Here is a 12,736-nt window from a genome sequence, read left to right as displayed (position 1 = left end):
GTGACATCACCACGTTACGGAAGAAAAGGCGGTACTTCAAGCGAGGCGTTTCAGGCAGTTCAGGAGCAGTGTTTCTGTGGGGGAGAGTTTGGCGTGGACTTTGGGCTTTGTAACTTTGAAGATCTTTTACATGCACAGAAAAAACTATAAAAGCATAATAGGTCATCTTTAAATGCTCCCTTTGGTTTACATAATTCATAAACACAATAATACATTTTAATGCAATAGAGCTGACACTCTATCTGTCAACCACAGTGATTTAAAAAAGTAAACGTTCTAATATGTTGTATTATCCTCAGATGAATGCAGACAAAGTTGTCCTTAGTTGTCTTTTGGTCACAGACACCACCAAACCCTCTGCCCTACTTGTTGTGCAACAAGTTAATGCACTTATTTCATGTCAAGCCTCATACAAGATTATATAAATGATGATGATTAATGTCATTTGTTATATTCTTCTTTCAGTCAAAAGCCAGAAAAAATCAGAAATACACACACATTTTATATTTGTGTGTGCACAGAGCTGACCGGGTTTTCTAGCATGGCTGGTTGAAGGTTGTCTGAACTTGAATATGATGGATTGGAGGGGATGGGTGGGTGTAGAGAAACCTCTTTCCTCACTTTAATCCTTTCTCCTATCCCTTGGGTTGTGGGAATTCGAGGTGGGTACAGGTTAAGGACGCGACCCAGAATAGCAAATCTCTATACACCAACAGAGACTAAAAGCAGGTCATTAGGATGTGGGAGTGGAACAGCGCACAGTGTGAACAGTGACCACACAGGAGGCAAGAGGACCTGACAAACTAAAGCCTGGTCTAGGGTCTCCAGGGTGTCATGGTGCAGCATTTAAACACAGTGTGTGCGTGTCAGTGTGTGGGTGTAAACACAAATGTTGATGCTACACTAGGCAGGATTTTGATATTGTATGTCTCAGAAAATACCTTAAAGTTAAACTACTAGAAAAAATACAAGCCTATAATGTAACAATGAGCTGCAACAGAATGTCCTACTAATTGATATTATGTTTGTCCCACATATAATTTTACGTTCTGCAGCTACGGGAAGGAAATAACCAAACCTAAAGAGTGACATACTGGACATCACACACTCAGACATACAGTATATCCTCAACAGTGTGCAAGACCAGAGATAGCAGACTCACATATGTTATGTTTTGCAGTACCTGTAAGGGTTTCTGGAAAAAATGTGTCATTGTTTTGTGTTGTTAATTGATTTACAATAATAAATATATACATACATTTGCATAAAGCAGCATATTTTCCCACTCCCATGATGATAAGAGTATTAAATACTTGACAAATCTCCGTTTAAGGTACATTTTGAACTGATAAAAAATGTGTAATTTGCGATCAACTATGGACATTCATGCGATTAATTGCGATTAAATATTTTAAACAGACCTAATATATAACTATTTTATTTACTTTACAAGCACCTATATGTGCATTGAAAATGGCAAATATCTAAAAACCGTTATTTAGAAAAATATACAGTGATGTAAAAACCATAAGAAAATGAAGGAAAGGACAGAAAACAAAAGACCCATCATGCTGAAATGATCCTCTGCTACCAGAATAGGTGTCCACCATGAGATCTTACCTCAACATAATTATCATCCAGGTGAGTACAGGTAAACGAGTATTCAACTGTCTCTCCCTGCTGACAGAAACTATGGAAACCTGCTTTAATCCAGAATCATACTGGGGCTGTTAGTGTCAGTGGCCTGGCTATGGCATGGCATGATATTGATGTGTGGCAACCTAGTTTATTTTCCCAGCAGGACAGTGGGGCTCCACTCCATGTCACTGTTGAGGCCTGAACACTCGCAGCGTGCTCAAAAGTCTGACTGACAGACTGTTTGAGAAACGATTCTACAATATTGCGGGTGACAATAAAAAGAAACAAGTATTGAGACAGGTGTTAAAAATTTAAAGAGGGTCTGAAAGGGACTGACAAGAGGGTTACTGTGGAGGCATTTTTGCATAAATTTCAAGGGCAAGCGTAGCGTTATTCTATATTTCTATTATTGTCAACAAGTCCCATGAGAAGACCTAATCAATAATGCATAGCCTGTCTCTCAACAGTTTCCGACTATACAGTTGTTTCCATAACCTGCCTCTCAGTAGGCTTGCCACAGTAGTCAGTGTTACAAAGTGTTTCAAAGTGTTACAAGGTGTTACAAGGTGTTACAAGGTGTTACAAGGTGTTTCAAAGTGTTACAAGGTGTTATCAATACATAGTCAGACGACGGACGCTACAAACTGAAAGTGAAAGTGTCTGCTCCATACAGAATCTCAGCTCAAAGTAACAGGAGTCACATTCACACACGGGACGAGAGAGAGTTGACAGACAAGACGATTTGGTGTCGAAGCAAAAAGCAAAAGCGGCTATTTGGCAATATTTCGAATTTAAACCTAATGCTGTAAGGGAACCATAACATTAATGAGGCAATCGAAGTGCGGAGAACGGAGTGTTCACAGCCGGTGTGCACGGCACAGGAAAATGTCCACACCATGACATCCCTACCTCTCAGCCCCCAGCCAATTAGTTCCTACTGATGATGTAAATCTTTATAGTATATAGGTATCACTTTAAGTTTGAAAAAGGCTCAGTAATTTTCCTAAAACAGCTGGCCGCTGTAGTTTTCAGTAAAAGTTACTCAAACAGATAAGTAGTGTATTTGTTGGGGAGTGTATCAGCTGCGGATTAATACACATTTTGTGCATTAGTGAGTTGTTAAGGGCACCTGGACGGTGTATCTGGGATTGACTCATACTTAACTACAGTGCCCATGTTCATGGTAATGAAGGAACATATCAAACAGTGTTATGATGTGTCTTATGTATGTGTTTTTAATAGAGATGTCCTGAGGCACTGCTAAACTCAGATGCTACATATCATCACTTCACCTAGCGGTGTACAGACAGTCACCTACTCCTCAACGTCACCAAGACAAAGGAGCTCATCTTTGAAACTTCCATCAAACTGCCAACCAGTGGAGATGGTGGGGAGTTTAAGTACCTCGGCATCATCCTAGACAATATACTGAGCTTTGATCACCAGAGACGTCTATAAACGCTGCCAACAAAGACTCTCTCTGCCATTCGCAAACTGAAGGCTCACAGTCAAACCCACCTCCTGCTGCTTCTATATCGTAGCATTATTCAACCCATCCTCCTGTACTGAGCCACCTGCTATTTCACCGTACTCACCCTCACCAATAGAAACAAGCTCCTGAAAATCACCAACATATCTTCTAAAATAATTGGCTTCCCCACTCCCAACCTGCCAGCCCTCATTGACACCGCCACCATTCACAGAGTACTGACCATCGTACGTGACCCCTTCCACACCCCTGTGTTTGATTGTGTACAGACTGTGAAAGCAAATGTCCTCTATAGAGGACGATAAAGAATGGATCTGAATCTGAATCATTAGCACAGAGCAGTGTACAAAAACATTCAGGTCATAGCTTCTCCCTTTTAGCCGGCGCAAAGCGCAACTTTCGGAGCTTAAAATGACAAACGTCGCCGGCAGCAGGTCATAAAGCTGGTGCTTAGTGTTGATTCTATGAGTAACTTGATGGCAGGCCAAAATTAAAATTGGCTGTTGTCTCGTTAAAGTGCTCTGCAGCCGGTGTCTGTACTCAGCCAAGTATCATTTGGGAAGGGAACACCCTGTAACAATCAGAAGAGGACTGACTGTTTGCAGCTTCAACAACTCTGACAGAGTGATACCTCCCCAAACTTATCCTCTAATTGAACTGGTTGGTCCATTCATATCTGCACAATGGCTCTCAAAAAGTGTTTCTACAAACATGTAAAAAGGATAACACATCATTGGTAAGGTCATTTGTTGGGGCAAAAATGGAAGTGACAGCAAAATAAGTGTCACAGGGAGTCTGATATGTCTGAAACTGCAAAACAAAAACAAACTAGAATTACCGCCTTGGGGTTGTATGCCTCCGCCAACCAGTCAAGTTGCAATTTGCATCCATGTCTGTCCAAAATGTCATCATTTTATCCTATTAGACATTTGTGTGAAATTGTTATATTTACCTCCTCCAAGGCCGAAGGCCTAGGAAGAAGGTTATGTTTTCACCGGTGTTGGTTTGTTTGTTGGTTTGTTGGTTTAGACAATAACTCCAAAAGGAGGGGTGTGGTGTTGCACATTGAACAATCTATTAGATTTTGGTGGCGATCCGGATCATGATCTGGCTTCAGGAATGTTTTTTAATAACTCTGCTCAGCCTGTACATTAACCCTACAGGCTTTAAGACATGCACAGTGTTACTGATGACGCGTTCATGACGCAGCGGGGGGGGCAGCGACTTACATCTCATCTCAACATAAACAAAAACACATGTGGATGGTGGCGCAAGCTGGACGGCGAGGAGGGGGGGGGGGGGCAGCAGCGTACATGAAACCTGCCTTGACGGAGGTCTGCGCTCCCTGAGTGCACTTCTAGTTAGTATATGAATTCTTGAGTTATGGCTAGGGCTGACCCGAACGCTTCGAAGCTTCCATGCTTCCATGCTTCCATGCTGCCATAGTATTCGACCTCTAAATCAGTATTTGAATGCTTAGTTTTTTTAGTTTTTTTTTTAAATATAAATATGTATAATAAATCCAAAATTGCTCATGAAATACGGAATAATCCCACACCATTATTATTTATTATTCTTAGTTATTCTGAGACGGATATCGCTGTTTGTTGTGTGTAGAGGTACGTGTGTGTAGCGGCAGCGGCACTGAAACGGGGGAGATGGAGACGAACATGTCAGCCTGCTGCGCCACGCCATGAAGCTTCGAAAACCTTCAAATATTCCTCACCAAAACTTCGAAGCCCAAAAAATGTTTTTTGTGACAGCCCTAGTTAAGGCCAAAAACGTGTTTTGTGAGGTCACACCTCGAATCCAAGTGGACGTTTGCGCCAAATCTGAAGGAATTCGATCAAGTCGTTCCCGAGTTATCACCAGAATGGGACGGACGTGAGGTCACAGTGACCTTGACCTTTGACCACCAAACTTCTAATCAGTTCATCCTCGAATCCGAGTGGACGTTTGTGCCAAATTTGAAGAAATTTCCTCTAGGCGTTCCTGAGATATCACATGAGAAAGGTACGGACGGATGGACTGGTGGCGGAGTGGAGGCATAAAAATAAAACTGCTGGATTCGATCCCACGCCTTGCTGTAGGTCAGAGATCAGCGACCTTGACATCTTGCCTTCAGCCAATCCGACAACAACAACAGAGAGCAGAGAAAAAGACAAGAAACGAGCACATACTGAAACTAAATTAAATCGGTGTGTTGAGAAGGTGAGACCTCGTGTCATATCTTTTAGTTCAGTCCTGGCACGGTAAAAAGTAAATTCATGCCTTGTATTTATTGGTAAGCTCAGAGATGAAAAATTAGATAAACTGATGTCAGAAGCACTGAATGCAGTGGGGTCGAGGCTGCTGAAATTAAATGCTGTTTGGCAATCGCAATGACAGCCTTTAGTATATAAAATGATCTCATCTTCAACCTCTGTACCCTTTAAATGGAGGGCAGGACCGCTGCAGATATACGACATGACAAGAGATGAGATGGGGAGCAAGTGAACGTGCTGTTCCTGTCTGACACTGTATGATGTTAATACGACGCTACAGGCCCACCCATCCAGATTTGTGGTGCCGACAACAATTCAGCTGTTGTTGTCAACACACACTTGTAACACAAGCCAACAACATGGATCTGCAGCGCTGTTCAGACTCATTACAGGCAGCACATCAGCCAGTCATTACCATCAGCTGTTTAACGGCTGGAAAAGCACCACAGAGGAACACGTCTTTTCAAACACACATCAACGCAGTTTTAAATAGATTCAGAATCAACAGAATACTTTTGTTGCAGTTGTTAACCAACACGTGGTTGATTTTTAAAGGTCTCTTCTTGCTCATTTCGTCTTTTGACTGTTGTGTCACTTAAAAAAAGAAGAAAAAAAAGCTCATTTCCTGATTCCAATTTGTCGAACAGTCTCAAGGTTGGAATTATTTATTTGGCAAGAGCAGCTATAAACAAAGACAGATGGTAAAACGAGAGTGAGCTAAAAATAAAAGTGCTCCATCAAGAGAATTACAAGCACCGCCCTTGAATTCCAAACACTTTGACAATAAAGTTTGAAGTTTAACTGCACTGCACAAAGTTAAGAGTAAGTTTTCAAAGAGACACCATCACAAGCATTTACATAAAAAAAGCATTAAAAAGAAGAAACAATGTGCGTGATAACTTCCCACAGTTGTAAAATCATGTCTCGTATTAAAATAAATTACTATATAATGTTTTGGCGTCTGATAAGCCTTTAAACTCATAGATCTGTTACTGGAATGGGACTTTGTAGATGTTATTTCATGTCTCACTGCTACCTGAAGCAACACATCCCACCAACACAGACCGTTCTGCTCCATAAGGGACATGTGGTGTAATCATCATGTATTATTCTTGATATTCTATTATGTTTATTCTATGGCTGTCAATCAATTAAAATATTTTATCGCAATCAATCGCATGATTGTCCATAGTTAATCGTGATTAATCACACATTTTTTATCCGTTCAAAAAGGAGGGAAGAAAGAGAGATTTGTATTAATAAGTATTTAATAAGCTTATCAACATGGGAGTGGGCAAATATACTTGCTTTATGCAAATGTATGTATATATTTATTACTGGAAATCAATTAACAACACAAAACAATGACAGATATTGTCCAGAAACCCTCACAGGTACTGCATTTAGCATAAAAAATATGCTCAAATCATAACATGGCAAACTCAAGCCCAACAGGCAACAACAGCTGTCAGTGTGTCAGTGAAAGTGGGCAAGTCTGTAAAGGGGAGACTCGTGGGTACTCATAGAACCCATTTTCATTCACGTATCTTGAGGTCAGAGGTCAAAGGACCCCTTTGAAAGTGGCCATGCCAGTTTTTCCTTGCCAAAATTTAGCATAATTTGGAACGTTATTTAGCCTCTTTCGCGACAAACTAGTATGACATGGTTGGTACCAATGGATTCCTTAGGTTTTCTAGTTTCGTATGATGCCAGTATCCTCTAGCTTTAAAACTGAAACTGCTACAACCTCTGAAAATATCAAAGCTGCGTTAATGCGTTATTATTGTGTTAACTTTGACAGCCCTAGTTTATATTAGATATTGTTTAATACGTTATTATCTTCAAATGAATGAGACAGGTGCTGTAAATGTGCAGTGTTGACAATAGTCTAACTATATTTAAATGAATTCATGAATTCAAACATTACTGTTTCCCCCTTTTTGTTAATGTTGTTTTATGATTAGCAAGCTAGTCTATTCCATATGTACACTGTATTTTGGATGAATTTGTAGCGTTTCTGGAATCGCCAGAAAGTTACAGTACATACATAAGAAGTCTTATCAATTTATATTCTAAAATTAAACCGCAGAATAAAACTCATCGTTCCCTTGATCTCATAGTTTTATCATGAGTTTATGTATGTTACGAAATAACAAACAGGATGTTCCATATTTCAAAGAACACAAGCAACCAAACCTTCAGAGGGTGCCCATCTATAATGTATGGACAGAGACATCAAAGAGCTCAAACCACCAAAGACACAAAACATATACGATAAAAGTCTTATCTAATGTCACATTTTTCTACATGCTTCATTAGCGCATTCAGTTTGAGCTCCGCCTCTGCCCCCTGCTGCTCCTTTTCCTGTCACAGCATTTTAACACTCAACATAGATCACACTATAGTTTCTCCCATATAGTCTCTGATGTCTAGAAATGTTGGTTGGGCGGGAAGATGCATATTAAGAGTTGAGAGCACGTACCTAAATCATTTCACACATGCTACATGGACATTGTATTGTTTGGATTGACAAATTCTTGAGTTACAAGTCTTTAAAGCTGAAGTTGGTAACTTTGAGCAAATTGTATTTGTATAAGATGGTCATTATATCATGACAGTAGTATATGAGACAGATAATCTAAAGAAAATCATATTCCTCTGTGTCCACCGGTGTTCCCAGTGGCATTTTCAAGATTTCACAGACCGGAGGAAAACAACCACTCAGAGTCGAGGAGTTTCTAAGACGTTGTCAATCACTGCTCGCAAAACTCACATCAAATATGAATCAATATTCTGTTACTGTAATGCCTATTAATAAAATGAAAAAGATCAATACATTACCGTTAAGGTATGTATAACACACAGACATGAGACACATGATATCATTCAGTGTAATTTACACTTCTGAGAATATCATCATCTCTGATGTTTTTTCAGTATCAAAGTAATTGGGTGATAGTTGTCTGTTCATTCACGGGAACATTATAAACAGGAACTACTAATAGCCAATTTGTTCATGATGCCATTTGCCAAAAAAACAGGGCACAAAAGAGAACATGTAGCTGACATTACAAGAGCCAATTTGATTAGCTTTTAAAGAGGTCTTGCTCTTCCTGATGGCTTTCAAGATTTCTCTCAACATATTGGTTCCAAAATCAGCCTTGGTTTTCCACCACAACATTTGTTTCATTCACAGCATCAAACCATAGATATTTTAATGACTTGTAAGTTCAAAGGACCCTGCACACAGCATGTTATCAACTTATTATTCTGGTTGATTAGACCCCCTCTCAGGACTGTGCAGGCATGTACTAATTATGCTTCACATCTCTGATGCGCCTGTTAGGACAGGACAAATTACAACTTTATCACTCTTATTGGTACATTGGGTGATCTTGCATACATCTCAGCATGGCTCCACCCACCCTCAACCTGAGCAGAGGTCTAATCAGTCAAAATAACTCCTGACAACCGTTTCACATTAAGCACAGATTTTCGATCGCAAAATTTGCATACAAATTTATAAAAAATAATTTGTGGGTTCTTATGAATGCTTAAACACCCCTGCAGAACATTCGCGCAGGGGGAAAATATTTGGACCTCGAATTCAGCGGATTTATGCCTGCGGAAATATATGTTGAACCAATGAAATTCTTGGTTCCAACTGACCGCCATCATTCTGCATAATAACTAGCCATGTTCTTCTGCTTGTTGCACAGAGAGGGTGTATTTTCGGGGCCTTGGAACAATGACCGTTTGTTTTCGGGGTAACGGACTGTCAGACAAATGTTGTTTTTTTTTTGGTGCAATGGGACATTGTATGACAAACACTACGACCTCAACAACCAAATAAAGGACAATATATGGCTTGAAATCACCAAGCAGCTGGGATTCGATGAAGATGATAAAGAAGCTGATATGCATTTTACTGACGTTATATGTTGGTCACGGAATGGGGCTAGCCAAAACAGCTAACGTTAGCATCACATTTGGGGTCGGATTAGTTTTTGTATTGTGTAGTTAACGTTAATCCCGTAGACATTCTCTGTCTGAATAGTTTTTTGCTTGGTGGAGTGGACACGGGCACAATTTAGGAGGAAACTCCTTGTAAAAACAGAGCACAGCAATGCGGATAATTCACACTGGACCTGGTGTGCATAGTTGTCGATGCGGAAAATTTGCATTCTGATTTTCCGCATTGCATTGCAGAAACAACTTTAAGGGTGCGGTAGGACATGCGCAAAATTAACATTGGTGAATATTCTACTCCCATTCACTTCCATTCTACATGAGTGAAGGGGCAAATAAAACATTCACTTCTAGTGGCAAAGCAAATTTGAATCTTTGCATCACGTGGAGTTTAACTTTGGTCAACTTTGACCAGCAAAGTCACAGCCTCAACCAATAGCAAAGACGTGTGTTTGTGGTTGACCCCATTGCCCACATTTAGCACAAATAATGCCGCGACAGGCGATGGTCACTCACCTGCAATTGCGCATGTGTGACAATGCCCTAACACCTGTATGGGTGTGCAGAACCTTTAATCATCTAAAATAGAGTAAGCAAGGTTGGAAATTAGCATCAGCCACAAGCCAAATTCTAATAAAATGTACAAGTGGCTGAATTGCTTCACTCACCAGCCAACAAAACAATGGTAATCTATTGTGTGGGGTTTGGGAATCCGCCAGCCACAATGGCAGGTGGACAAAAAAGTTAATTTCCAACCCTGAGACTAAGCTACAGTTATACTGCAATGCTGCAAAGTATATAACATTAAACTGTAATTTATGCCACTATAGCAGCCTTGAATATATTACAACATTTTGACAGTAATTTAAATAAAATTACATTTCTTTTTCCTTTTTACAATAGACTTACATTTGAATTGTAATGCACTTACATTTTGAATGTAAGGACAATATTTTCTGTTTAAAGGTAAGAAATCAGTTTTGCTTTACAAAGAGCACAAGCTACCAAACCTTCAGTACCCTTTATAATGAATGGACAGAGACATCAAAGAGTTCAAACCACCCCAGAGACAAAACCGATCAAAGTCCTATCTGACGTCACATTTTTTTACATGCTTCGTTAACACATGCAGTTGGAGCTATGCCTCTACCCCCTGCTGTGCTTTCTCCTGTCACAGCATTTCAACATTCGCCAAGATCATACTGTAGTTTCTCCCATACAGTCTCTGAGGTCTTAAAATGTTGGTTGGGCGAGAGGATGCATATAGATCCGTCTTAAATAATTTCACAATCATCATTATTTCAAGACTTTCTTGTCTTTAAGGAGACTGCAAGACCTGAAACTAAAAGTCATAAAACAGCTGATTGATGCTTCAATATCTGCTCATGGAAGTTACAGTATGGTTGAGGTATGGTTACACTTTACTGTAGCTACTAAAATAATTTGGTTTGGGAAAAATTGTGGTGATTGCATATATAGATTATGGTTAAGGTTTTGTTGAAGATGAGCAGAGCCCTTCTGCTTTGCTGCTGAACGAAAGATCTTTCGCATGCGAAATAAGAGTGGGAGGTGATTTCATAGCATTTCAAAATAATGGAATATGTGTGCCTAGCAACTAGGGGTGTAAGAAAATATCAATACACTTGAGTATCGCAATATTATGTGTTGTGACACTGTATTGATTCTCAAAAACACTGTATTGATTTATAATAAACATCTTAAAAATCCAATGGGTGAGTGAAGGTGAAGGCATCATATGAAACTAGAAAACCTAAAGAATCCATTGGTACCAACCATGTCATACTAGCTTGTCGCCAAGGAAGCTAAATAACGCTCCAAAGTTACGCTAAATTTTAGTGAGGAAAAACTGTCATGGCCATTTTCAAAGGGGTCCATTGACCTCTGACCTCAAGATATGTGAATGAAAAAGGGGTACCTACGAGTCTCCTCTTTACAGACATGCCCACTTTATGATAATCACATGCAGTTTTGGGCAAAAACCATGCAGTTTTATGCATGCAGTACAAATGTATTTTCACCTATTCATGTGGGCCTATTTGAATAGTATCTGCATACTGGGGTCCCTGAACAGTCTTGGAAATGCATAAATTGGGTATGACTGTGAAGCTGAGACTCTTGTGGATCAAATGAGTTCAATTCACACACAAAATGAATACATCTACTTTATATCACATAAGGACATGAAGCAAATATACTGTGTGAGGTGGATAGGTTCACAATGTTTCAAGTCCTTTAAGAGTTTTGCAACAGAGACTCTCTCAGAAAAACTGAGCCAAAGTAATCGTGAATTACTGTAAAAGCCACAAATCTCAGCAATGGGAAAAGTAATCAATGAGACTCTGGTCTTGGTAAACAACTCCATCAATACCCTGCTGATATACTATGGTAATTAGTTCAATGGTACCTTGACACTCTCGCCCCTGTAGAATAATTTGTTTGGGGTTGGTGTACACTACAGACCAGGAAGTTGCTCTTAAAATACAAATGTATTCGAGACATGAAAGCCTTGTGCGGCGCAGACAATACCTCTTTCTGCTCCAGCCTCATCCTTCCTCTCTATCAGCAAGTAGCGAGGACTCTCGGGGAGGAAGGGCAGCACACACAGCTGCAGCACTGCCGGCACCGCCAGGAAGGCAAACAGGTAGCTCCACCTGTTTTCCTGCAGTCAGAACACCCACAAAAGAACTACATTAAAACTTCAGACATGGTTTATGATAAACAAAGAAGTGAAACGGATGCTCCATGGAACAAGTGGATGCACATCGTACTCTCATTAAGAATTCCTGCAAGCAGTGATGATTATCATTTAAATGCAACATAACAATGAGTTACAGTGCTTGTAGAAAATGTGGTATGGGCTTAAGGCAATGCTTTGAATGTGAAAGCTTACTGTAGTATAAGAGTTATGGTTTTCAAATGATGCATTTCTGTTTCCTTAAAGTAAGACAGATTGAAAAGTCTCTATGAGTTAAAGGCTGCATTAAATATGCAATAACAGTGTGTTGTGCTGTGAATGCAAATGGTGAATTTGTGCAAAATATCTCTAAATAGCAATATTACTGTTACTGTTTAACTTCCTAACAAAAAACAGTAATAAACCATAATAAAGGAGTGTATGTTGAAGTACATGGGATTGATTCTTTCTCTTTTGTTTTTACAAAAATCATACAAAATCATAATTCTTGTTAAACAACTCTCACTATGGTTGGTCGCCACTGTAGATGAACTTACAGTATGTTTACAACAGGGGACTGCTTTTAAGTGGCATCTCCTCTCTTGTCTTAGACGTGACTTTGGTCAAGGCTGTTGCTGCCTTAATCGATGTGATAAACTCAGGAATTGAGTTGGCTGTTTT

General features: G+C 39.7%; 1 protein-coding gene across 5 annotated transcripts in view; it reads right to left on the bottom strand.

The window, feature by feature from the left end:
* Nucleotides 1-12,736, bottom strand: part of slc2a9l2 (solute carrier family 2 member 9, like 2) — a 139,917-nt gene that overhangs the window by 80,783 nt on the left and 46,398 nt on the right. For all 5 annotated transcript variants that reach the window (XM_037781709.1, XM_037781728.1, XM_037781718.1 and 2 more), the window contains one exon: nt 11,908-12,040. In XM_037781709.1, the coding sequence (XP_037637637.1) occupies nt 11,908-12,040 (133 nt within the window). The remainder of the gene's footprint in view (nt 1-11,907; nt 12,041-12,736) is intronic.

Source organism: Sebastes umbrosus, chromosome 1 (genome assembly GCF_015220745.1).
Source record: "Sebastes umbrosus isolate fSebUmb1 chromosome 1, fSebUmb1.pri, whole genome shotgun sequence".
NCBI lineage: Eukaryota > Metazoa > Chordata > Actinopteri > Perciformes > Sebastidae > Sebastes > Sebastes umbrosus.
Note: the sequence above shows the minus strand (reverse complement) of the source record. Positions and strands in the feature narration are given on the sequence as shown.